General features: G+C 43.1%; 2 protein-coding genes across 2 annotated transcripts; one reads left to right on the forward strand and one right to left on the reverse strand.

Moving 5' to 3' along the window:
* Positions 1-72: 72 nt before the first annotated feature.
* LOC139655604 (zinc finger protein ZXDC) lies at positions 73-10,543 on the reverse strand. The gene is made up of 10 exons (XM_071533045.1): positions 8,553-10,543; positions 7,317-7,469; positions 6,248-6,326; positions 5,353-5,483; positions 4,757-4,927; positions 3,365-4,149; positions 2,339-2,423; positions 2,035-2,207; positions 1,641-1,742; positions 73-877 (listed from the first exon to the last, which is right to left on the reverse strand). Exons 1-10 carry the CDS (start codon positions 10,534-10,536, stop codon positions 791-793), a joined length of 3,750 nt encoding a protein of 1,249 aa, XP_071389146.1. The 5' UTR covers positions 10,537-10,543; the 3' UTR covers positions 73-790.
* Positions 10,544-14,675: 4,132 nt separating this feature from the next.
* On the forward strand, positions 14,676-26,362 carry bin2b (bridging integrator 2b). The gene is made up of 12 exons (XM_071533053.1): positions 14,676-15,098; positions 16,436-16,516; positions 17,530-17,584; positions 19,263-19,357; positions 20,085-20,180; positions 20,276-20,383; positions 20,523-20,608; positions 22,561-22,636; positions 22,762-22,844; positions 23,395-24,100; positions 24,861-24,953; positions 25,298-26,362. Exons 1-12 carry the CDS (start codon positions 15,006-15,008, stop codon positions 25,409-25,411), a joined length of 1,686 nt encoding a protein of 561 aa, XP_071389154.1. The 5' UTR covers positions 14,676-15,005; the 3' UTR covers positions 25,412-26,362.
* The last annotated feature ends 1,077 nt before the right edge of the window (positions 26,363-27,439 follow it).

Below are 27,439 nucleotides of genomic sequence, written 5' to 3' on the forward strand. Positions count from 1 at the left end.
ACATATTGCAAGTGTTACAAGGAAAGAAAGGGGAATGAAGACCTCTACACACAACAGTCTTGATTGTGCTTCGATTCTTTATTTCATCTCTCTGTGTTTGGCTCCGCCATTCTGTAAACCCAAAGCTAATAAATAACAAATAGATGAAATTATTACACAAAGGTAACATATTACATATATAAACAAGTGGACCGGCATGTTTTCAACATGGATTGCTGCTGCCATAGAAAAATAAATCTAACAAAGAGTAAAAAATAAAAACATTGAAACAAATAAAGCAAATAACCCAATGGTATTTGTGTGCACAGCATGTGGTGTCTGTAAGGCAATTGGAGCATAGACAGCACACTGTGTATGAGTGGCAATGTGGCACCATAGAATAGACACCGATTTGTTAACACCCGATCGACATAAGAGCCTCTCGCATGTGCACAAGGCTTAAGTCTCTTTAACATAAGAGTGCTATCAGTCTTGATTGTGGTATAAACAAGATTTTAAAAAGAAAGAGACAGTAATATTCCTCTAAATGAAGAATTCCTCTACATTTATCATTCTACTCATCTCAAGGTGCATTATCTGTGGGATCAAATCCATCCTCGCCCCCAGACTACATTAATGACATATCCAAAAAGGCTTTGAAACTCCTGGAAAAAAGATGAAGAAACCACTTCATGGAATAGAAGATGTCACGTTATGTTTGTTGGTGTAAAGTGTGTCAGTGGACAGTGGACAGTGAGGCTGCTGATCACAGCGGTCCATTTTGCCCCTCTGACCCCTGGGCTCTGTGGGGTCACTCCAGGTCCTGCAGGTTGATGGTGCTTCCTGTGAACTGGGAGTTGTCGGAGCCGTTGTCGTCCTCGGTCATCACTGAGGGTTCCTGTGATGATACACAACGGCAGAGTCAACTTCTCTCATCTCAAACTTGACCCAGAGCCTGGCATTTCTGGACTGATGTCACTCCACAGAATGCTAACAAATAGTTCATGACAGGGTTTAAAGATAAGATCAGTCCCTCGAGTAGAACTGGCTTACTCTGCATTCCCGTCATGTGGGAAAGACAGTAGATATGAGCTTCCTACTGGAAACAGTTCACCTCAGCTTTCAGCTGCTAAAATACTACTTGGCAACTCTGGGTTTTGCAATGGAGCACAATTTCTCAGACTTTGTGAATTCTGACATCAAGGAAATACCTGTAGTCAAGTGTAGGGAATATTATATTCATTTTAAATACAACAAACAAAATGAACAGTTTTCATCAGATAAGTGATTTTGTAATTACAACTCTGCCATGACAGAGTGGTTGACGTTGCGATGTTTGGTTTGCTGTAAAACATGAACTCAAATGTATCGCTCACTAAGTTCATGCGTGCTAAATGTGAAAAAGCTGATCAGGGGCAACCAAAGTCTACAGAAAACTACAATCATGATGTCTTGGAGGCTTCAAACAAGTCATTCAGAGGGTTATTCCCACATGACTTGAATGCAGCATCCAACACTCACATGTACCCTTTGTCCAGCTGCAACACTTTCCAAAATGTGACTCGCTGCTTCTCGTTACAGCTGCTGGGTGTCTGCTGCAGTGCCGACTGCAGCAGACGTCTAAAAAGGCGTCTAAAATGGTAGATGAGAGATGATCTCACCTGTAAGATGTTGACAGGCAGATCGACAGTTAGCTGAGAGTGGGAGCTGGAGGGCTGAGAGCTCAGCTGGAAGGCCAGATCACCGTCGCTGGCTGGGTCATCCTGCAGACACACACTTAGATCAGCCTATATTCCAAGTGGCACAGCCTTACTTCTCTATGCAGTAAGCACCGTCCCATTTAGAAATGTTTTTCTAAACAGTCTTAGACCCCATTTCTACCTGCATTAACCCAGACAAAGTGACGTGCAAGGCAAGAGAAATCAAATTTCAGAATCTATGTACCATAGATTATTTTAATGTAAAGTGTAAATATAATCCAGCAACCGACACATGTTAATGCATCTCATATGGCGGAAAGGGGGCCTTATTTCATTCAGATGTCTTGGATCTCACCTGTAGCAGCTGGATCTGGACATACTGGGCCCCGGTGACGGGGTCCCGGAGAGTCAGGCCCCCATTGGCCCCTGTGGCGCCTTCCCCATAACGAGCACCAGAGGGAGCCAGTGATGCTGGGGCACTCGCAGCCTTTGCTCCTTTCGTTTTTCTCTGGCTCAATCCTAAACTCCCTGCATTAAACAAAGAGAGCAAATACAATCACTGGCTGCTGCACAGTCACTGTAGTCACTAGCTGTCTAGTCGAAGTACAGTACAAAACCTACAAAAAAACCCTGAGATTGGTGATTGTGTGTGTGTTTACCAGAGGAGGCTGCTGGGCCTCTCTGCTTCTTCTTCTTGGCCAGCTGGATGGCTCTGTAGTCAGTCCTGGCTGAGCCTCCACTCTCCTACCACACAAAACAGGCAGACATAATCACACCCCTACATTAAAACCACTAGGGTTAGACCAATATGGGTTTTTGAAGGTTGATACCATTTGGATTGAAGCTGCTGCAGGCAGATATTTTGTGCCGATATACAGTACAAACTCTTAAAATGTGACAATTTGTATGCCAAAAAAACTTCTGAAACAGCATTTAGACATGAAAGAGTAAAATCTGTTGACCACACCACACTAACGATTTCTCTGACCATTTGATATAAAAATAACAATACAGTGACTAGCTGTGGTCAGGGAGGAATCTTCATCATATTTTTTTTTTTTTTAAGACACTTAAAAACATACCTTTTTAATCTTGCTTTTAATGAACACTTATTCTTTTTTTCCTTTTTTATGTACTTTTTTATTCTCCTTGTTTTTATTTTCTTTGTTTTTATTGTTTGTCTGTCTTTACTTCCCTTTACTTTGTAAAGCACTTTGAGTTACATTTGTATGAAAGGTGCGTTATAAATAAAGTTATTATTAAAGTTATTATATCAGGTGGAGCAAGATCCAATTTCTAATATAAAAGGCCAACAGTGTTTCCTCTGTAATTTTATGCAGCTGTAGTGCTTAGGGGGATAATTCTAGTTTTGTATCTGGCACTGTTTGGGTCTGTAGTGCTGTTAGAGGCTGTAGTGCTAAAAATGTTTTTAATCATAATAAAATCATTACTTCTAAAACATTGGACTACACTGATTTAAATTTTAGATGATAGTAAGACTAAATTACGATGCTAATTTAATTTCACATTTTCTCTAGCAGTGGTGGTAATTTCCTTGATGTGGTGGCAGACCGCTGCTAAATGAATAAAGAGGAAACACTGGTCAATATATCAGTTTAACCCTAAAAGCTCCTGTATCCAACAAATACCACTTCTCACTTATCTTTAAATTTCCAACCACTCACCAGGAAGCTGCTAGGTGAAACTGCACTGAGCTCCGGATCTTTCTGCGGGCTGAAGCTGCTGTTGCTGCTGTGACCAGGGAAGACAAACTGGGTGAGGACCTTGCCCCCCTCCTGGGGCCCCAGCACCTCCACACAGCCCAGCAGAGGCCCCGCTCCCCCCTGACCTCCCACCTGCTTGGAGGGCGAGGCCAGCAACTCGGCGACGGGAGCCACCGCCAAAGAAGCCGTGGGCTCCACGCTCAGAGCGCTGGAGGAGCTGAGGGGGTGCTGGAGCGGGGGGTCCACAGAGGTGCCGGCGCCCTGCATGGTGAGGGCGGTGAGGGTCCCCAGGGCCTCCGGGGTGACCGTCTGCACGTCGTCCAGGTTGAGGGTGCCCTGCGGGGGCAGGACGTCGCCCACCGTCCCCTCCAGCCCGTGGTGGGGGCCCATGTCAGCGCCGGCCGCCAGGATGAGCGGGTCCACGGCCTTGGCCAGGGCAGTGCTAGCACCGGCGCCAAGCGCGGCGCCCACAGAGGAGGGGTCGATGGTGAGGATGCCCGAACTGACCAGGGAGAGGTCCATGGCGAAGGTGCCCGTGGCGCCGCTCCCGCCGACAGGAACTCCCACCCCGATGCCTGCGGTGGGCGCGGGACCTCCCGGCACGCTGGAGAACAGGGAGCTGAGGTCCAAGTTGGTCAGCTGGTCGCCCCCGGCAACGCCTGGCCCACCAACAGTCGTCGGGGTGGAGCTGATGAGCTCGCTGCTGGGGGTCAGGGTGGGCGTGGTCTCCATCTGGCTCAGAACATCTGTGATTGGAGGAGGCAGAGGCTTACAATATATACACAATACATACAATATAGTTAAAGGTAAGATTTAAAAAATCAACATAATAGTAAACTCAAAGTACTTGTGTGATTTCTTATCTTGCCTGTACGCTAATATATAAAATATATCACTAGCAGATTGCAAGCGATTCCTGGATGTGCATGTATGTCTGTATTGCTACCAGTACTGGCTGATAACGTATACTCAGTAATGTTCTCATTTTAGAGTAGCGTAACAAATTACCATTTCAATTCAGTCAATTATTGGCAATAAAAAAATAAGCAGTTGCTTTTATTATCACTCATCACTCGAAACATGAGAATGAAGTTCAATTATCAAAAAGCTGTTATTAACCCCACTCCTGATTCATTTTCCTTATAATGAGTCTTCTCAAACTGAGCTAGCTTAAATATGAAATGTAAGTGAAGTTGACTTTCTCTGGGTGGAAGTGTTCCCACTACATTGATTTTATCCAGTAAAAGGATGACAGGAACATTAGACATCAACACCGTTTGTTTTACATTTGAAATAAGTAATGAGTAATGCATTAAATCTTTCAGTAACGTGCCCAACAGTGGTCGTACTAACCAGCACTGAGGTGATGGTGTTTGAGCATGTGGCTCTTAAGGCTGCTGCGTGAGGAGAAGTGTTTGGAGCAGTTGGCCACGGGGCAGCGGGTCCTCAGGGTGCTGGCGTCCTGCTTATGCTTCTTGGAGTGGATGTACAGGCTGCTGCGCGCAGAGAACTTGGCATTACAGCCTAAGGTACAAACAAGAGACAATGGGTCATGCAGCCCATAACCTCTTCACCAAACATTAGAAATATTTAGAGAAAAGTTCACTTGCAAAGCGGTACAACTGCTGCAATACCTTTTGCATCTGTGGCATGAGCATGACGGTCAAATGAAATGTAAGACTTTTTAATGCCAGTCAGAATGAAATATCAGACCAATTTAATGGTTGAAATAAACATGAAAATAAACAACTGTAGGCCTATCAGAGCATAAGTTAGCTTGAGTGGACTGATTTCTCAATGAGATAATGGCGAACCAAGAAATAACAACATTTTTTAAAAACTCACAAACTGAATCTAATACTTGAGATTTTAAGACAAGTGTTTTATTGAGCTGTGCTGAAGACATTTTATGGCCTTGAGTTTAGATAATATTGTTGGCCTGTGCTGACCTTCTGCATGGCACTGGAAGGGCTTGGTGCCCAGGTGGGTGATGCTGTGGCCCTTGAGGTGCTCTGCCCGGGTAAAGGACTTCCCACAACCCTCCTCTGAACAGATGAAGCGACGGTCGTCATCGTGTTTCCTGATACGTGAACACAGGGAAGGAGGTACATGGTCATGAAGAAGCTCTTGTAACACAGACAGCAGGTTTATTACAGGTACAAGGATAGCAGAATAGCAGAAACACTTTGAAGCAGCTAAATCACAATTACAAAGGCAGCTACACATAAAACAAGTCATACATTAAGTTGAATGCCAATTAGCAGTATGTGGCGGATTTAAAAAGGTCTGACAATTACCAATTAGTTTTCAAAGCGAAAAGGGACAACTAATAGAGTTGCAAAGAGGCCAAAAAGTCAGGGCCTAAATTGCATCGGTCACAAAAACTGTAAAATGATTCAATGTGGCAAGGGGAACAGTCTGGAAAATCACAACATAGTATGTCAAACAGACAAATTGCATTGGCAAAGAGGAACAATGCAAGTTGATGCTCAGCGACAAGAATAGACAGACACTTAACAGGAAAGTTACTAAACATCACAAAAACATGGTCTAAAAAACTACCACAGAATTGCAACACGGTCAACGGAAACTGTATGCTGTGAGCTTCACAAAACTGGCATTTATGGCAGGGCTGTCTTTTGGAAACTGCTTGTATCTATGGCCAACACACAAAGATACATAAGCTGGTGTAAGGAGCACAAAACCTCGACCTCTGAGCAATGGAAGGTCTGCTGGATTGTCTTTCACCCCAGCGTGGCCCTATTCATTATCATTATCTATTCTTGGGTGTTTGCATTATTTTGTCCACCCCCTGTGAGAAACCATCTATTATGAAACACTTACCGTTTGTGTCGGAGCAACTTTGACATGCTGGTGAAGGACCAGCCACAGCCCTCCGAGTCACAGACGAATGGCCTCTCACCTGGAACCACAGAAAGCAGACGCTCATTTATCAATACACGGGATCTGATGCCACTATCCCTTGTGCAATTTTTTTACATTACCCATTAATTTCTAACCGTGCTGTCGGCCTCAAAAACATTAGGCTAAAGGGGCAGCTCAGCCTTCTGGCTTGAAACGGCCTGCTCAACAGTTCAGAAAGCAAACTATATCAGCAAACGCATAAGAATTATACTAAGATCTGAGAATGGTGTATGACTATTTACTTCTGCTACCATGACACATATCTTAGACAGGAGAGATTTACATGCTTTGGACCCACACTGTACTTTTCAGCCAAAGCCACTGGTTGCTGTTTTTAGCTGCCTCAGAAGCTTCCTTTGTGGCATGCTGTAGTCCCAGACCACAAATCCCTGAGTACACTACTAATGGATGTAGCTCCAAATCCACAACAGCCATCTTCTACAGGGTGTACCCTGACTCTTCAGCCTCACTGTTCAGCCTCGGCTGCTAACCTCCTCCTTTTATACTTCAACTACTGCATCTTCCCATGGCACAGTGTTGGACTGTAACACTAGGTCAGGTCTTAGGCTGTTGCTGAATACAACTGTTTAGAGAACAAAAAAAAATTAAGAGCAATAAAACAAATCATTGATCCCCCTTTACACCTGCCATTAACATGCATAAAGCATAGGCTTATCTGCATAAATAAATTGTGTGTAAATTCATTCAAGTTGTATTGAAAATCTTATCCAAACCCAAACCACCTTCAGAGGCAGTCAGGTAGCCACATAAATGCAGTTTCCAATCACATTCTACAATGTCAGCAAAGATGAAAGTTCACGCAATTAACTCAAGATGGATGTTAATGCCATATGTAAATGTAAACTGACAAAATCTCTCAACACATTTCAGACACAAGATTCATATTGTAGAGCTTTAGGGCTAGCCTTTTGAACTGTGTAGGCATAGGTTAGAGCAGTATTCAGACACTAATCCAATCTGAGCCTACCAGTGTGGCTTCTCATATGGATCTTGAGGCGGCAGGCCTTGTCATACATCTTGTCGCAGCCTGGGTAGGTGCAGGTGAAGTGGCCCGTCTCTCTGAAGTGAGTGCGGTTGTGGGAAAAGAGAGCGCTGAAGGTGATGAAGGTCTTCTCACAGCCTGGACAGGTTATAAGGGGAACAAAAGGAAGGACAATGATGGTGGCCAATGGAAGGAAAGACCCTTCAAAGACGTTTAGAAAGTCTTATTTTTTAATGTTTACAAGGCTAAAATGTTTACATCCAGATCTCAGTGCAGCAGCTTGGAGAGGAAGCTCCGCCCTTTCATTTGATTGACAACCTGAGCTGTAGGTAACCATACCAGCTACTTCACCTGTCTGCACATCAGTTATGAGAACTTCCAGCTCAATATAGGATTGTAACAAAAGTAACATAGCTAGACTAGCCAACAAGCTAACTTACCAGTTGACTAAGAAGAATGCTACGTCTGCATAGGTACATATTTCTTTCTCTAACTTCATTTTTCTCCACCAATCAACAGCTTCTCCAGTATTAATATGGTGTCTCCTTTTATCCATGAGTTTTCTCCACTTAACATTACGATTAGGGTTGTTTCTTTGCTCTCCTCACAACTCAGTTGTGTCTTTTTTTTCTGCCGACATGGTTATTGAGTGAGCAGAGAGGAAAATAACCTGGAACAGTGTGTGGCCCCTCAGCTCTCCCTCTCCACACAATTTTGTGTTCTACATCACCTCCGTACTCGTGGTGCGCTCGTGCGTCCTGATGCGGATGATTGAAGGCCATGTGATAAGTGTTTTTGTTGTTGTAAGGAGAGCAACTTTGCTCACTAGTGCGTGGGGGATCGTTCAAAAGTGTAAACCAATGAGATATCAGGGAGAGAAAGGCAGGTTTATTTGTTGGGAGGGGCGGGACAGTTCAAAAATCTGTGATAGTTTTATTGGTTGGAATTTTTATGTTGCCTCCTGGTACATGATGATGTCACCACTAAAGATTTTCTGTTTTTCCAGGAAGTAAAAGTAAGGAGATTTTGATATAAAAATACAACTAAATAAATTTTTGTAATTTTTTTGCATAAATTGTCAAATATGTGTATGGTATGATAGAATGAGCTAAAAAGCTGAAAAACTATTTTTTCATCTGAGTGACTTTAAGTAACATTTCTGGAGCTGATAAAAACAAAATAAAACAATTTCAAACAAGCAACTCCAGCTTGTGGTGTTACCTGGGAATTCACACTTGTAGGGCCTCTGGGGCTCGAAGTGGACCCTCTGGTGGTTGGTGAGTCGTGTTGCACTGCGAAACCTCTCGCTGCAGATGTCACACATGAAAGCGTTCTCCTGGTCGTGGACTTTGACGTGAGCCTTCAGGTTGTAGACGGTGGTGAAACGCCGACCGCAGCCTTCAAACTGGCAGGTGTGCGGCCGCTGCTTGTCATGGGACTGGAGGTGGCGCTTCAGCTTGTAGGAGGTGGCGAAGGCCCAGCCGCAGCCCTCCACGTTGCACTGGTAGGGCCGTGGGTCCTCGGCGTGGTTCAGGAGGTGAACCTTCAGCTTCTGGCGTGTGTCGAATGTGCAGGAGCAGTCCGACTCGGGGCAGCCGAAGGAGACGGCGGTCTCCTTCTTGGACCTAATTAGATGTGCAGACTGGAAGTCCTCGTTGTCACAGTCCACCCCGGCGGCTTTGGGGGACGGGGTGACCAGATCGCCCTCCGTTATGGCACACAGCGCCCCTGCCTCCTGCTTGATGATGGGACAGGAGTCCAGAGAGGTGCCCAGCTCTGACAGCGAACAGTCATCCACCAGAGCCAACTCAGAGTCGCTCACAGACAAGCCAGGTCTCGGCTCCTCATGCTGGCCTGAGCTGGTCACCGCCAATGTGCTGATCTTCCCTATGGATTTAGTACCACTATCATAGTTGAGAAGAACAATGTCCTCATGGTCTTTCATGCCCAGGTGCTCCTTCAAGCTGACCATGTCGTCCTCTTTGTGGACATAGCCCTCTGGTGGGGCCGCGAGAGTCAATATCCCGTTTTCTATGGTCACTATGATGCTTTGGTTGTTTATCATGATAGTTCCCGAGAAGGTTTCGCTAGCAGGCGGACTTGTGGAGGCCGCGTCCGGGTTTGCGTTGTCCCGCAGCCCCGCTGGGTCGGAAATGAACTCGGAAGTGTCCATGGCTTCAACGATGCCTGCGTTTCCTGAAATCAAGGCACTGCTGTCTTCATTACGGGACTGCGACGACAGCTCGCAGGGCAGCTTGTCTTCATTGTTTTCAGTGCAAATTTGGCCACAAATTTTATAGCCATATTCGTTTGTCAAAACAACGTCTTCGACCGTCTGGTGATAATTACTTTGTTTAGCATTAACCTCGGCAGAATTCTCATTTAGTAAACCACAAACAGACTCAGCTTTTCTCAAGGCCTTGGCTTCCAGACAGCTCAAGTTGTCATTAGATTCAATGAGAATATTGTTGTTTTCAACCTCCATGGAGCCACAGGGACTAGTTTTTGAGCACTCTGGCGTTTTACCTTTTATCTTATCGCCGTCCTTGGATAATACATCCAGTCGGTCTTTGCTTGCCTCGCTGATACCATCCTCTTGAACAATATTGAAAACAACATATAATTCCTGGGTGCTTTTGTCTGCTCTGTTAGCCGTGTTGTCGCTGGCTAATGAAGGCTGCTGGGAGGCGCCGTCCTCACGCTGCTGCCGTAAAACTGGAGACGGCAACGTTAGCTGCCGCTGCTGCAACTGTTCCTCTTCCCCTTCAAACAGAGGCAGCGCCATTTGCATTCCGCTGTCACCGCTCCCTACTCCGTATTTCCAGGCAGTCCTCAATAGCTCATGCGGGGGGAATTGTAAATGTAGCTCACTGTCTTTCTCTGTGTTCACGTTACGGAATCCGACACTCGCCCTTTCGTCCTGCAAATTGTTATGGCAGGTTGGTTGCCGTTTGCTGACAGACGAGCAAGCCGACTCGCTGCCATTTTCCGCCAGTAGGCGAAACGGAGATGTCCTCGGCCTGTTGTTGTTGTTGTTGTCGCTTTGTGGCTCAGTCGACTCCAAAAGTCTATCCGCTTCGTTTTCGGTCGAAATAAAGCCGGAAATCGCCCCTGTCGTTGATCGAAGCGGAGACGAAGCTGTTCTGTGTAGGGCGCCATGTTGAGAGTGAATGTTTTGGGCATCAGAAAGCCCCTGGATTTCCATCTTGGTATCCCTGTAGCAGCGGCACAGAAAAGGCCCGCCCTGCTGTATGGATGTAGCGGAGATCCGTGGAGCCACTTCACAGTTTACTGCAAGCCGTGGCCTAATGCTGCCTAATGCTGCCTTCAGCTGCTGTATAAAATATCGTAATAACGGGTTTAGCGAATATGAGCAACCCAATAGAGTGGTAAATACGGCTGAGAAAAGTAGGTATTTAGACTTAAGACCTTAAAAGGTTTGGCTTCACGTTCACTCTGTACAAGAGAGGACACAATGTCAGGGCTAGGAATTTCTATGATACTCCAGTTGCAGATGTGACATTTAGGAGGTGAAAAGCATGGAAGTCCTGTGAACGACTGAAGCTAAAAGCAGGAACCTTTGGCTGATAAATTAATTAAAACACAAATTATGCCAATTGTCCTCTTCATTGTGCAGCACGAATTAGGTCTGTGGCATTTGATTTCTAAAAGAAAATGACAGCCACGATGTAAAACAAATTTTGGAAGTATTTGGAAGTACGGGTTTACGAGGAGCACTTGAATGCAGCAGCACAATATCCTTCAGTGTAGGGAAACTGTGGAGTGGGGTTAAGTGCAATGGATCTCAGTAGGATGTTTATTTTTTTCCACTCGAACTGTGATATTAAAATAATACTTATACTAATAACGCTTTAATTTTCAATTGAAATATGTAGCCAAGTACATTCCATTAATAATTTGAAGCCTGAAGTAATCAACATTTACCAACATAACATTGTGGCTCTTCATGATGTTACCACTGAGTGGTAGTATAGGACAGTTAAACATCAAATAGCCTGCTGAACTTTGAAATAAACTTTATGTATTCTCCTCCATGATTAAACCAATATTTAATGAACAAGGGGCCCTCAGGGTTTAGCCCATGCATTTACCTCTCACTCTTTGATATTAGAATTGAACCCCACTTTGTGATGTTGTTGCTCTTGGGTATTGTTAACGTAAGAACAGCATGTAAGGAAAAAAGATGCACGTCAGAATAAGAAATCAACTTGGTTAAATATAACTTTCACTATGTGGTACAGTCGTCTCAGTTAGCATTATATGATCCCCCAGCCCTAAATCTGTAAGTCTGTTGCACTGCATGGACACTGAATCCATGATGAGATTTATCTGCATAGACAATAAGGAGAAGGACACTGAAAAGCATCCACATAATAAATCAACAGCAGTCATTTTGAGCTTATTATTTTAGTTTGAGGCAGAAAGTGAAAGTTGGTGTGTGTGTGTGTGTGTACTGTGTGTGTGTACTTGTATCCTTATGAAGACCAAATGCCCAAACGAGGATATAAAGAAGAGGAAAACCCTTCAAAGTGAGGACATTTTGCTGGTCCTCACTTCTACAAGGGGCTAGTTTAGGGTCAGGACGTGGGTTTAGGGTTAAGAATAGAATTAGGCTAGGGTAAGAGTAAGAGTTAGGGTAAGAGTTAAGGTTAGGGGTCAGGGGTCAATGTAGTCAATGGAAGGTCCTAACAAGTATAGTACATACATTTGTGTGTGTGTTGGTGCATTGCCTCCATGTTGGTCCCAATAACACCAGCACTGGCCTGAGACTGGAAGCACGGCCGACTGCTGGCATTATTCTGACCACCACAGAGCAAGAGTGCAGTCTCTTCTTCACACATTTTCAGCCAATATGTCATATTGTCATAAGCAAATTGCTCTCGGTGTGGCAGTAGACTGATAAGCAACACCTCTTGTTTCATCATGAATATCTGGTGCTGACAAGCCTAGGCCTAGAACAACAGAATGTAACTCTAACCCATGACATGAAACTGAGCCAAAACATTGTTTGTCTGATGGAATACTAGACTAGAGATGTGAGCAAGATAAAAAACATGGGAGCTTTAAGTGATTGATTGCTGCACTGATACTCTTGTTGTTGTTGTTGTTGTTGTTGTTGGCAGATACTGACATCCTGTCATGATCAACATCAAGACCAAATACAACGACTGCTATGTAACGTGACACATTCAGCAAGTTTTTCTATAAGTACCTTTTTAGGAAGTTTGACTGCCGATAGCTGAAATTATATTCCATATCTTTGAAGAGTTTTGTTCTTGTCATGGGACACTGAAACCCTCCACTGAAACCCAGAATAATACTACTAATACTACTAAAATAATAAAACATATTCATGGATACTTGTATGGAATCTGATCAAAATATTTTGTTAGAATCAATTCAGATAAAGGTCTTGCCATAGACAACCAGTGTAGTATTGATCAATTCTACAATAAATATGTAATCAATCAAACTGCATCATATCCATCATATCAGAGGAGAATGACACCGACTGGATCAGATCTGATTTGTAATAAAATGGCAATTATCAGCTGGGTCTTAACCCTAATATCCACATATAAGTGTAAAACATCATCTAGACTTTACTGACACACAGTCTCAGGTGAATGACCATAACCTTTGACCTTTGACCTTTGACCTCTGACCCCTGCGCTGTCTCACCTGTCGTAGTCTCCGTTGCAGAGTGCTCGGACGGGGATGGTGAACGGCTGCCAGACCGGGTTCAGGTTGTTCTTGATCACCTCGGTCTTATGGCAGATGGTGAACCTGCGAACACAGACAGGCAGCTCAACACAAACAGGATCCGTCTGGAAAAATGAACCTGTGTTATTTTTCATTTATCCTTCATGCAGTCGGGTAGTCTAGCTGAGATCGAGATGCGTTTTTCAGCAGACCTGAGAACAGCAATTCAGTACAACTCAACATTGCAGGGACAGACAGAGATTATAAATAGCATTTGCAAGGGGGACAAAGAATTCTAGTTTCAAAGTGCTTTGCAGTCTTTTTGAATTAGAAGGTGTGTGCTAAACTGTTGGAGGTAACCACTGTCAATCCCCCAAACAACAGCCAATCAGCAGTCTCCAGGGTAGGGCTGACCTCCAGCTTACTGCCAACTTCAGTCAAAGAGCAGTATGTGATTCCTTTTGATGTGTTTTACCTTTTCGAACCATCCTGATTTCACATTCATCCATATCGTTCATCTCTTGTGTTTGAATAAATATGAAAAGCTTTAAAGTCCATCCACTCTCCAGTGTTTTAATCGGCACTCCCACCAGGACAGCAAGATCCATACAATCCACACACCACAAAGTTGCACATGTTTTCACATGTTTTATAAGGTGCATAGACTCAGAAACCAGTCTAGCAGTCCTGTGATCTGGTGGCATAATTACTGGATTCCAAACACAGTAGAGATGTGAGGAACAGGGAGCCTTATAGATGAATATAATAAACTGAAACAGAACAATCATTAGGCTACCTGTAATCATGAGGCAAAATACAAGTGCAACGGTCAGTCTCTCTCTCCGTCTGGAGAGTGTCCTAAAGGAGAGTGTCCAACAGAAGTTGCATGAAGTTAGCTTGTTTAAGACCAGCATAAAGACCACACAACAATGTCTCTGAAATGACAGTAAAATGTGTTCATATTTAGCATGGACACAGAAGAGGATTGGAATTCTGAACTAATTATTGAAAATACGTTTGTTGTTGTTTTGTTTTTTTAATCAAATTTGCAGCCATGCGGGGACTGTTCGGGTTATTTTCAAAAATGCTGCAGTGAAAATGTTGGAGCATTATTATTGTTTCAGACTTGGTTTTATTGTTTTCACATGGTCTTGGTATCAGATTGAGATTTTCAAGCAAGCAAACAAGCAAGAAAGCGATATTTAACTGCCTTAAAAATTCAGTCACACTAATTATTACTGTTTTACAACCAGAATAAAATAGTATGCGATTATTAATCAGCTGTTATGGGCGGAGCTGCGAAGGTCCGCTTAATTTGCCCAAAACGCTTTGACAATAAAGTTATTTTGACTCAAGGCTGGGTGGGTACCGTAAAGACACCACTAGACGCGCAACAGAATACAAGGTGCGGCTGGCTAGACCATGGTTTTTCAAGAGACGGCTCACTTGGCCGCAATGAATATTGGAAGGCAGCATCGCTTTCACCACTACTTTTCCACGGATGGACTGCCACACGTCCTGTTTCTGAAGAAGTGTTGACACATCATCTGAGTCAGGACATAAGCAATCGAGTCGCATAGTTTCCAGGTGAGCTGCCAGGTGGTTTTGCGTAGGATGACGTCCACTTTAGCGGGACTGCAGGTGGGAGTGGAGATGAATTGCTATATTGCAGTCTTTTAGGAAATATTTCCTCCACAGATGACAATCACAGATATTTCCCACATTCCTTTGGCAAGTCTGAACAAGAAGAAACTAATAGGCTAACTGCTCTTGCCTGCGTGCGCGAGCGCGCGCGTGTTCCTACGTCTTGACATTTGTTTTGCTCCACCTCCATCGTCTTGAATTGAAGTCATATTTGCAGCAGCGGTGCGCGAGGCAGATAGAGGAAGCAGCAGGGAGGCGGCGGCGTGGGTTCAGCGGGGAGAAAAAAAAAAGATAAAGAAATTCACGATGGCAGAGAATAAGATGGGGCCAAACATCCAGGCCGGAGCTGGATTCCTCGCCAAACGGGTCCAAAAGTCCTTGAGTCGAGCTCAGGAGAAGGTGAGCAACAACTCTTGTCTGTGTGAAGTTGTATTGTGGCCCTCCAACTTGTATAAACTGTACTTCAGATATTAGAGGCATGCAATAGTGGCTTGTCATCAGTTTCTGTTAATAGGGAAGCTTACATCCTATGAGATATCCTCCTTCATTCTTGTTTACTCAGCCAGCATCCACCCGTGCCAGTATAAACTGCTTTGGAGCCCTGCTTTACCACACTTTATTACACTTTTCTACCAATTAGCCTACCTGTAGAGACACAGTACGTTTGCAGTGTGACATATTTGAGGCAGCTTTACCAGTTGTAGCTTGTCTTAAAAGTTGTGCCCCAGTGGTTCCCAAACTAGGGTCATGGGACCACCAGGGGTCCATTAAAGGTTTCCAGGAAGTACGCAGAGAAAATGAGGATTCGTTTAATTTCACTGTCACTCACTAAAAATGAGTACAATGAGAGAATGTATAAGAATGGCTGCTTTGCTCCTAGGTTGCACTGTACCCAGTGTTATCTGTTATATAGTTCTGTACCAAGTCATATCTAACAGCGAAACAGCTCTCAGATGGGGGGACAAAGTGTTATCAAATGGGAGTCTATGGTCTGATGTGGATCATTAAAAAGTGAAGGAACTTGATGCAGATCATAACAGAGAGGGAAAGTTTCCTAGACTGGCAGTTCAATGTCCAGAACTATAAACCACATAGTCTAATGAGCTCAACAGTTCAAAGCCTAGTCTATGTTGTGAATTTGCTTCATAAGAGTGATTCCTCTTTTGTCTGGTAGCCTGATATGTTAGAAAAATACACGGTGGACTTTCCCTATGGGAGTACCTTAATGTGATTCAGTACTGTACAGCTGTGTGTGGACACAAAAGCTGCCACTTCCTGACTCTGCACTTCCCCTCACTTGCTGAGCCTGCTCAGTCGTTTGTGGTTTGCTTGTTGCATTTCACTGCTCAGACTAAAAAAAAAAAACAGATAAGAGTGTGTGGCTGAAGTTTGCATGTACTCTCAAGTTGCTAGGCTAAACGGTATTTTGGGACACAGTGATTTTTAATCATGGAAAATGGGAGGAGCAGCCTTGATAGTGAGACCCATTGTTGTGGATTTGAAGTTAAAGGTCAAGCAATTTCTCGTTCAGTCTTCCAAGCGGTTGCATTCAGTAGACCGTGAAGGATGCTGTAATAGCCAGCCGTGTGTGTCTGCTGTAAGTGAGCCATAGGAAAGTATATGGTGCATTAGTCTGTAATCGTTGATGCAGGCCTAGAAACCTAAAAGAATATAATGTAGAAAACAGACAGCTGCATAGGTTTGTCACTCACAGTAAATCTGCCATTCTGTCCCAGGTCCTTCAGAAACTGGGGAAAACCATGGAGACCAAAGATGAACAGTTTGAGCAGTGTTCCCAGAGTCTCAACAAACAGCAGGTACACCAAGACTACAACCTGAACCTGCCCTCTCTAGATGCTATTCTTGTGCTATGTGCCAGTGCATTCAAAGCACGTTGCCACTTTAACCGTTGCTTCCGTTAGTGACATATGATTTTGACCGATTCTCGCTTTTGTTATTACTCACTTCTCACCGAGAGTGAAATTAAGGTCACTTGAGTCGGCGGCCATTGCTGCATTTAGAACAATGCAAACTACACAAAGTCTTTGCTTTAATCTGCTTTTGTGGCTAAAGCGCTTATTCTGGCCCACATGCCCCTTCCCAAAACTCCCCAGTAAAGCCAAGCATTGTTGAGTCTGAATAATGAGAATGTTTTCTTTTTGCCGTCCTTGTGGTGAGAGGCCAAGCCACACGCTCAGATAATGTGCATGGCTTTGACAGCTACTCTTTAATTTTCTTATCCATAGTGCATAAACAGTGTTTGCTATGTTTCCTCCACAAATCTGTAGACAGGCATCGCCCTTGTGACTAAAAGACAAATGAATTAAGAAGCTATCCATTTTTCAGGGTTATTCGCATGCGTATGAATCGACTGACTTAACCCAGTGTTTTTCTCTCTGAGGCTTCAAGTTGCTCATTCCAAGTTTAATGCATCAGCAACGTATTAGACTGACTGAAACCAATGAAGAGCAACAGGAAGGAACTCAAGGCCGCAACCCTTTCACTCGCAAACACCACTGCCATCGCCACATAAAATGTTGTGATTCTTATTTCCCTACTTTCTCAACAATGCAATGTGGTCTGATCTCCCACTGTGTTTTGTGATCGGAGATCTCGGTTCTTTGTGCGTGATGCTGCTTGGAACGTATCAAAATTATACTGCAAACAAAACCGATTTACAAACAGACTGATCTCAAATGTGCATAAAGAGCATCATTTTGCAATCATTTTGTCAAGGAAATGATGGCATTTGACTGACTCAGATTACCCACAGAGATACTATTACTTGGTTTGACTTATGACTGCATATTCGTTCCTTTTCTGCACACAGACTGATGGAGGCAGGTTATTCAAAGATGTCAAGGCCTACTATGCAGCGGTGAAAGGTAGGTTCCGAAAACTGTTTTTCCTGCTATAACCTCCAGTAGGGCTGGACGATAATTCAATATTATTGTTTATCGTCTTTCAGTGGGATTATGTTGTGATGATATGGTGATTTTGGGATATCAAGACACACAATTCTACTGTCTGAACTGATGAGAACAAGCAAATTTTATTTAGAAACTCAGACAAAATGAAGTATGGTAGGAATATTATGTGAAAATTTCAGTTTAGATTGACACCACACCAAACATTACCATTCGGTTCAATATGATGAACATTAATTTGATTATTTAACATGATTTTGCTTATGTGAACCATATCATCATATATATCGACGCTCTAGACTGAACCAAATAATGACATAACCGGTGGCTTGAACTGGCATTAAGTAATCTATGAGCTTTATCGGTGTCTGTTGGTGACCAGTAGGGATCATAAAAGCTCCAATGGGTGCGGAGCTTTTGTTCCAAAACAGAGTACTGGCCAGAAAGTGAGTTTTGAAAGCCTGAAATCTCAGCAGCTGGTGAAGTAATCATTGAGTCATTGGTATTGATCACAACAACGCAATCAAACCCCCACAGATATATTATAGTAATTTTGTGCCACGAAACAGTAAAAGTCATTCTAAATGCCCCTTTTAGCTGAGTAAAATAAACTCCATGAATGCAGAAATGTCGCTTTAGTTGTGTAGCAGTGTGGCAAAGTAACTTTTTGATCCACTAGCCAGTAGCCACCGTGTCTGGTAGATTCCTAAATTCTACCACCTGCTCACATGTTTTTTTTTACCAGCCACGTTTTAAAATCGGTGTCACCACTTCTTATTGGAATATCGCTTTTTTCCCCTTTGGCCCAGATGTCTCCTCCTACCCCTTGCTGCAGAGCACCACCTCTTACTATCTGTATCTGTCGTCACATTCCGCCTCCAGTTTGACGCTCTTATCTAGCCTCAGGGCAGATGAGCTAAACTGACAAAGCAGGGGTGTTTTTTCCCTGGTAATGAGATTTCATATCGAAAAGATTTGTTTTGAAATGACGTTGGGAGTACGGCGCCCAGGAGTGGTCATGGGGAGAGAAAAAAAGGCATATCAGATGTAAACACAGGGCAGTGCATAAGCATCACTGAGGGAGATGAAACTGTGTTACCAGCCACTGCTAAAAAATCACCCACATTTTGCGGGTGGCGGGTGTTAATTCCCCACCCTATTGTGCAGGCTGTATTACTCTAAAGTACACTGACAAAGTGACTATTTGCTGATGACTGGACTTTTTTTGAAACCTCCCTTTTTGCCCGGGAGAGCAAGTGAATAGAGAAGTGAATTTTCTCTATTCTTAGACCTTGTGCCGCCTTTTGCAATTCTGTCTGTGTTGCCATGTTGTAAGAGAACAAATACAAGCCTGCAATCAAAACAGCAGACACAGCAATGCATGTATGATTCATTTGCAAGAAACTGTTGTATTTCTACTGTTGTCAGCTGTAACTGCGACATTGTGAGCTCCTGTCAGGAAACCAGTTGTTGTTTTGACCTTTTCAGCGTAGGTGTTGCCTTAGCGCCACAAATCCCAAAAACAATAGCATCACAATGCACTGTTGGTGGTCATGACTCATGTTGATCCTGGTTAAGATTATGGAGTAGGGTTGCATGAGGATTTGTTTCACATTTTTCCTGTTCCTTTCCACAGCAATGCATGAGTCGTCCAAGCGGCTGTCCCAGACATTGAGAGACGTCTACGAATCGGACTGGAATGGAGTAGAAGACCTGTCTGTCATTGTAGAAGTACGGCGTAGTTGTTCTCCTACCGGATTTGCTTTTGTGTGTGTGTGTGTGTGAACTAACACCTGAGGGCTGCTCCACAAAGCCCCAGTACCTGTTAAACCAGGCTTATTTCAGTAAGCCAGGCTTATGTTCAGGAAATTTGGTTCCACAAAGCATCTCAAGCTAAGTTACAGTCCGAGGTTCCGCACACCGGACAGAGCAATCTTCCAGAGACGCAGGAATGATTTTAGGGCCAATCCTCTTGCACCATATTGGGTAAGGTGACCGATGGGCCAAACTCCCAAAAAGTCTCTGTAGTCCTTTTTAAAGAGAGAGCCGCGATGTTCACGGCCGCAGAGCAACAGATGCCCATCAAATATTATGCTGAATAAAAATATTGGTGGCTCAGTTGGCTCTGTCATCCCCGCTTGACATCTTGGATCAGTTTTTAAACCATGAACGCGGAATTATCTTGATTGTTCAAGCCAGTTCAGTTAAGTCTTGATTGTTCAAACCTGATTACATTGGCTGGAAGTTGGCTTTGTGGAACCACTTGATCCCAGATCGATTTTGTAAGGTTAACTCGGGTCAGGCTTTTCCTATGAAGCCCTGCTTTTCTTAGCCTGCTTTGTGGAACGCCCCCCCACGGTGCAAATAGTTTGTGATTGGGTTAAAAGTTGTCGAACAGTTTGAAAGAGATGTTGCAATTGCTTTGAAGTGATGCCCAGCTACCAACCTTGTCTCGTAGAGTGAGGACTTGCTGTGGAATGACTATGAAGAGAAAGTGAGTGATCAGATCGTCCGCACCATGGAGAACTATACGAGCCAGTTCCCTGAGGTCAAGGTAGCCTGAGTTTTTTTTACTCGATTCAGATCCAATAAAACTGTTGGCAAAATGGCTCTACTACTACTGCTTCTGCCTCACCCCCTGTCTTTCAGGAACGAGTCGCTAAACGCGGTCGCAAACTCGTGGACTACGATTCAGCACGTCACCACTTGGAGGCGCTGCAGAGTGCCAAGAAAAAGGACGATGCCAAGATAGCCAAGGTAGTACATGTGTTACAGAACGCATAGCACAAAGGTGGAGAATGTAAGGCTGAAAACATATTGCTTAAGTTTTGATGTTTTTTTGTTTTTTGTTTTTTTTCTGCTGTCAAATCCTGCTGTTCAAATGTCTGTCCAACAGGCGGAGGAAGAGTTTAACAAAGCCCAGAACGTCTTTGAGGAGATAAACAACGAGCTGAGGGAGGAGCTGCCCGTTCTCTATCAGAGGTAGGGTTGACTGACAGCAGGAGCATATGAACAAGATGCTGTAAATTTAGCCTTAGCGTTGCGATCAGATTTGCATTTTTTTTGCATTTGCATAACTGATGTCCCGATAATGCCATATACGGTTAGTCCGGCCCATATGTCGGGAAGCTTCATTCATAAAAATGACACGGAAGACTAAGGAGAAGTCTACCAGTTCTGATATTGAAGTCATACAATCAGAAATAAGCCTAAACGAAAGCATATAATATTTAATAGCGTCAATAGTGGAATCAAAGGCCCTGCTAAAGCCAAGGAGTGGGAGAAAATAACTTGTGCTGTTACTGCAGTGTTGTCTGTTGTGCGTTCTCTTACGAAAAACAACTATAGTATTCCTGTGCATTTTAGACGAATACTAAATAAATATCACAACAAAGCTATAAGTCCCGATAGGAATATTCTAGTGGTACTACAGAAGCCAAAAAATGTGATGTTAATAGGCCTATGCATGACTCTAATGGTAAGACCTAAAACCATTTCTCTTTAAAATTTAGATTCACTTGCACATACCCACATTAACATTATCAACTGGAGTAAAATATAAATCAGATTTATCACCCTCTATAATGTATTTTCCCCAATACAATCTAAACTTGCCTTAGTCTCGCCTGAGTGTTTGTCAAATAACCTGGCAATTATCAGTGTTTTTATGGTTTCTCTTTGTATTGAGCATGCTTATAGACTACTATGTAACCCGCATAGATATTTATGAGATTTTATGCAGCACCGGTAAAATAAATTATGCACTACCCTCTTTTGAAAAATCCAACAGTGCTGCCTTGCTATTTTTCCTGTGACTATAACCACTGTACTGGTTAATCTCAACATGAATATACATTACGTATACATACATATACAATGCCAATTTATATATTCAAACTCAAAGTTTCTTCAAAGTGACAGAGATACAATCCATTAGTCAACAACAAAGTTTTTTTTGCTTTGGAGAACGGCAGGTTGATTGTACGTGATTCGTGAAAAGAGAAAATTGGTGAATGCGGCAAGTTCTCTTTAATCGCTACAAGTGATTTAAGAAGGAATCTGTTCGTATGAGTGGTTCTTGCATGAGGCCCATTGTCAGGTATACAGATGGGAAAACATACTGTATGTACATGCAAATAAGAATTGTAAGATGTTCACATTATAGAAAATTTCAGATATCAATAACACGTGTCCAGGGTCCAGTTTTTCTAAACTTTTCTAATAGGATTTCATTAATGGGATTGGATTAAATCTGAAAAATTGGGTATTTCAAAAAGCATTTAAAAAATGTTCATCTAGCGTAACCATATTCAGTTCCGGACGCCCTTGACTGCACACACATACACACTCTTTGATAGGAAATTTCACATTTAGTTTCTCAGACATGTAGGATGTCACATCATTTGCCTTTTGGCAGGAAACTCTATGTGTTACAGACTGAAAACCACACCAAGAGTGATTCCAGAATTGGCCTTCATGTGTTAGTTCACTCATGTCTTTCTGGCCTCACAGCACGTTGTTGCCTTATCGTAACAGATGGCAAGTCCAAGGTCTGTTTTAGGACTGCAAATCTGGATTGGTTTCTGTAATCTTCTTGCAGTATCTGGATCAGAACTATCCCGTCGGCTAATGTTTTTGAAAAACTGACTCAACGTCAGCAAGATCAGTCCGATCCTGGATTGCGAAAAAGGGGATTCGAAAATCTGTATACTATGTGCATCGTAGGCTATTCACATTATCAGATCATATTTGCAGATGGAAGTAGCATAGATGCAGAAATTTGTCCATAAGTATGTAGCTGTTCAAGATTTTTTTTCCAGAAATATGTATGAGCTGAAAATATTTAGGGTCACATACTGAGAACACTTAATTTAATGAAGAGGCTCATGTGGTGTCGGCACAAAATGAACTGAAAGCTTTCTGTCTTTGTGCAGCCGAATAGGTTGCTATGTGACAGTGGTCCAAAACATATCAAACCTGAGGGACGTCTTCTATAAGGAAATGAGTGTGGTAAGATATGACAACGATCCTCTTGCTTTCTCTCACTCAGACTAGTATTGTGAAATATATCGTGGGGCGAGAAATCCAGTTTTTAATAAGACATAAGGCGCAATCATGTTCACTTTGTATTGCAGCTGAACCACGACCTGTACAATGTGATGAAGAAACTGGAGACTCAACACTCGGGGAAAGCTTTCATCATCAAGGGTCTCAATAGGTAAGGTACTGGGCGGCACGTGTTTTCTAATGTGTGATCACAGCGTTTCTCATGGTTTCTCACTTGGTCAAAGCGGTAGTAGCTGACTAACCTAAATACCCAAGTAAATAATGCACACTTAATGTTTCCATTTCTGTTTTAACACAAAGTATTAAACTTGATTAAATACTTGTTGGGTAACAAAGTATACCAGTAAGTACAGAGCTTGCAATGGCATGAAGGAAATAATTTGAAGTTGCTGTCGGACTTATTTAACAGACTTGCTAATGGAGAATTTTCTTAAACGTTGAACAAAATGATGTTTTTTGTGTTGCCCTTGCCTGTCAAAAGCAAATGTGATGGGGTGTCTCCAAAATATAGAAAGATGTGTTTGAAAGCTTCCATTGCATTTTGCTCTAATACCTGATACATGTGGTTCGGTTGATGTTGGTTTGAATGAATGCAGGATATACTACCTGCCAGGGACTTTAAATGAAAACTTGCCCTTTGTTTTCTGGTAAATTTATAGTCCAACAGTAAGTATTTTCTGCTCATCTTTTTCTTGGCACAGCACCAAGTCGAAGAAGAGGAAGTCCCTGGTTATCTCCAACCCCATCCCCTGCAACACGGCCTTCCCAACCGACCACGTGTCCATCCACTCCTCCACCGAGAACGGGAAAGACGCCGGGCCCTCTTCCCCCAGTCCGCCGGATCAAAGCATCTCCGAAGAAACCGGCCTGCCGGAGGAGAGCTCCGGCGGCGTCCCGTCCAAAGACGTCACCGCGTCGGATTCGGACCTCGGCTCCAGTGGCGCCAACACGCCCAAGAGGCAGTCGACGTGTGACAGCGAGAACAGCGACAGGAGCACAGGAAGCCAAAGCCTGGAGGAGGCCGAGCTCGAGGTCGAGCCCAAGGCCGAGGCCGAGCCCGAGCCCGAGGCGGAGCTCGGCATGAACCGGTCGGACGACTCTGGGGTGGGCGTCCCAAAGTCGGAGGTCGCGAGTCAGGAAGTGTCCGGTCCCTCCGATTCTGCAGACAGCGACGCCCCGCAGAGTCCGGAGCAGGAGGGCGCGAGTGAACCACCGTCGCAGGAGGCGAAGACCAAACCCCCGCCGGTCCCGGCCCCTCGCCTCTCCTTCCGCTCAGAGAGACCCTCCCCACCCCCTGCTGAGGCCGACCAGGAGCAAGAGAAGGAAGAGGCAACGTCTCAGGACCAGGAGACGAATGGATCAGGAAATGACTCTGATTCCCAGAATCCACCGGGCTTCCTTTACAAGGTAAAATAGTACATGAGTATCCCCAACAGGTCAAATAAAATCAATTGATATTAGGGTTAGACCAATATGGGTTTTTGAAACCTGATAAGAATGTTTTTAGATTGAAGCTGCTATCTGATATTGTGTGCCAGTATACAGTGTCTTTAAATTTGACAATTTTTCTGCCAAAATATTCCAAGTATTCAGTGTTATTCTTGCCAGGGTGAAAAAGCCTCTGAATACACGGGATACTAAAACTCTCCAGTGGATAATAATCTGATCAAAATGTTCAATTTGAATTAATTCAAAGTTAGTTAGTTAGTTAGTTAAGGGCTTCCCATAGACAACCACTTTAGTTTTGATCAGTAATATAATTAATATGTAATCAATCAAACTGCATCATATCCATCATATCAGGAGGACGACACTGATATCTGATTTACAAATTGCTTCGTGCAGGTTCACCCTTCTTTATTTACTAGTCAGTTGAATGAAATGGGACTTGCATGCAGAGCTGCAGGAGTAAGCACTACATTTCAATTGCTCATCAAAGGACCCTCATGTTAAAATGACCCTCATGTATTTAGTGTTTATTAAACATTCTAGGGGGAAAAAAAATTGCCACTTCTCATCACCTCGGTTCTTTGCACGTTTGTCTTTCTATTTTCAGACCAGTTGTTCAGACCAAGACAGTTGCGTAACTTTAGATTAATCGGCGATGAAGTTAAAACTCCCATCCCTAGTATTGGGTGATGTTGATGTGAGCTGTGTTTTACACCAGGGGGTGGCGCTAGAGAGTCATGCAGCATCAGAAGACGGCCTGCTGGAGTTCGAACAGGGGGACATCATCCTCGTGCTCGCAGGCGCTCAGGAGGTTTGTAAACTTGTATACTTGTAAAGTATATTTCACTTTCCACATCACTGCAGAGTGACAGTAGAAAGGCCATAGTTAGGATCTTGGAAGATGACACATTTAATGTCATTGTCTGCCCTTTTATTGCACCTTGGCATGTTTTTTGTTCATGCTGAACAAGGTTGAAGGAAAGTGGGTTCACCAAAAATGTAAATCACAACACTTGATCACAAAATAACTCCTGGAACACAATGAACATCATAAATTGATGATCTTTTCTGATCTAATTGATGATATTTTCCTTTATGATCTTACATGTGAGTGACTTTGCAACGTTTTTTTTTTTTGTTTTTTTTATCTCACAGCAGGAGGGCTTGGTGAAGGGGATCAGGGAGGAGAGCTGGAACCAGCACAAGGATCTAGAAAATCACTCTGGGATCTTCATGGAAAAACTCATCCAGCCTGTTCAGGGGGAATGAGGCAATACTCACTGCTCGCCTTGATGCATTTCTTCTCCCATCGAGCTGTTGGTGACTCACAGTCACACGGGCATACACACACACACACACACACACACACACACACACACACACACACACACAGAGAGAGGGAGTGAACCCATATGTTTTGGGCGCAGAAGCTGTACAAACAAATGAGCACAAGTCCCACGTGGTTTCTCACATGCTACGATGTTGCAACTTGTTGGACAATAGTGATCGAGTTTTAGAACATTCTGTGAGAGAGGTCTGAATTGTTAACAAATGTTTGGTTTTATGTATGATTTACAGTATTTTGCCCTTGTTTGCATTTTCAAAGTCTTCCTATGAAACACTGTGAAACAAAAGATGCCTTTTTATACCGATGTTTTGTAAAGATCCCTAATAAAGTTATAAGTAAGTAAGTGTGTTGAAATAATGAATTTGTATTTCTGACATGTGGGTTACATATTTGTCCAGAAGGATGAGCACATGCAGTAAAAACTCAAAGTGCAATTTAGTGAAACTAACTCAGTGTATATGCATGTGTTTGTCAGTTATAACTTACAATTGCTAGTTATCAGCTTCATAACTTGTAATCACAAGTTTATGAGTTGTGACTTGAAATCTTGAGTTGACAGCAAGGAAACTTATGTTGAATACCATAATATTTATTTTTTTTACAGTGTAGAGACCTGATCTGTAATTTTCTCGATGATCCGTGGAGTTTTGCTCTATCTTGCTCTGGACTTGGTAGCACTAGAAAGCAGCAGAATCACAACTTCTGACTGATGGTGTTTTTTCACTATAGTCCCATGTCGTTTCAGCAGTCATCTAGTAAAGTGAGGACACTGGTGAGGAAGGTGTCCCACTTCAAGCCCTACACAGACTTGTTTGTCCCATTGCTCACCTTACCCAATATGTGACGAGAGGATTGGCACCAAAATCACCTCTGTGACTGTGGTAGATGTACGGCACACATGCTAACACTTAGCTTACAGTATGTTAAAGGAATAGTTCACCCAAAAATGAAAATTCTGTCATCATCTCCTCCCCCCTCATGCCAGTTGAAACACAGGTGAAGTTGCCAGCACAACTCCATAGCAGCCTTCTCCAAAACAACTGAAGTCAGTGGGGACCAGTTCTTCAGAGTTCCAAAAAGACCTACAGTATATTTACACCATCATTTAGTGCAAATCTTAACTACAGCTGATTGATTTGCAACAAATAATGGTGTCTAGGTCTTTCTGTTCACAGTGTGATTGTTTGGCTGTTTTTGTTTTGGAACTCTAAAGAACAGGTCCCCATTGACTTCAGTTGTTTTGGAGAAGGCTGCTACCAAGTTGTGCTGGCAACCTCCCTGTGTGTTATATGGACTAACAAACTTCACCTGTGTTTCTTTTGGCATGAGGGTGAGTAGATGATGACAGAATTTTCATTTTTGGGTGAACTATTCCTTTAAGTAATTGTAGGCGGTTAGCATTATCCTAAAATGAGAACTTGTAGCAGCTCGAATGGATGGTTAGTTAATTTTAATGACACATGTCTAAACCTGCCAGGCTTGTTTAGAGGATTAGTAAATTAGACATAAAATTCAACAAAGACAATTCACTTTAAATTTCCCCTCCCGTGAGATTTTGATTATGTACGTTTTGTTTACATCAGCGAGTGAAGTTAGCCAGACAGCTTAAGTTTTTTGCACTGTTGATTTGTAATGGACTTTACTAATGATGAAGATTGAGAATTTGTTTAGTTCTGAAGCAAGTTATGAATCTACAGGCCATAGAATAAAAACAATACCAACTTTGGCTGGCTTTATCTTCTTCATACTTTAGCATTATCCAATCATCTACGATTACTTAACACTGTACGCTAAAGTGTTAGCATGTGCACCAGACAGAGCTATCTACTGGAGACACCGAGATGATTTGCTACCAATTTTCTTGTCAGATAGATGGGGTAAGGAGACAGATGGGTCAAATTCCCCAAAAGTCAGTGTTTTCCTTTTGACTGACAGAGCCCAATGTGCAA

This window comes from Centroberyx affinis, unplaced genomic scaffold (assembly GCF_046629955.1).
Source record: "Centroberyx affinis isolate AG114_WGS23_722 - 3 ecotype Tasmania unplaced genomic scaffold, CSIRO-AGI_Caff_v1 ptg002313l_1, whole genome shotgun sequence".
NCBI lineage: Eukaryota > Metazoa > Chordata > Actinopteri > Beryciformes > Berycidae > Centroberyx > Centroberyx affinis.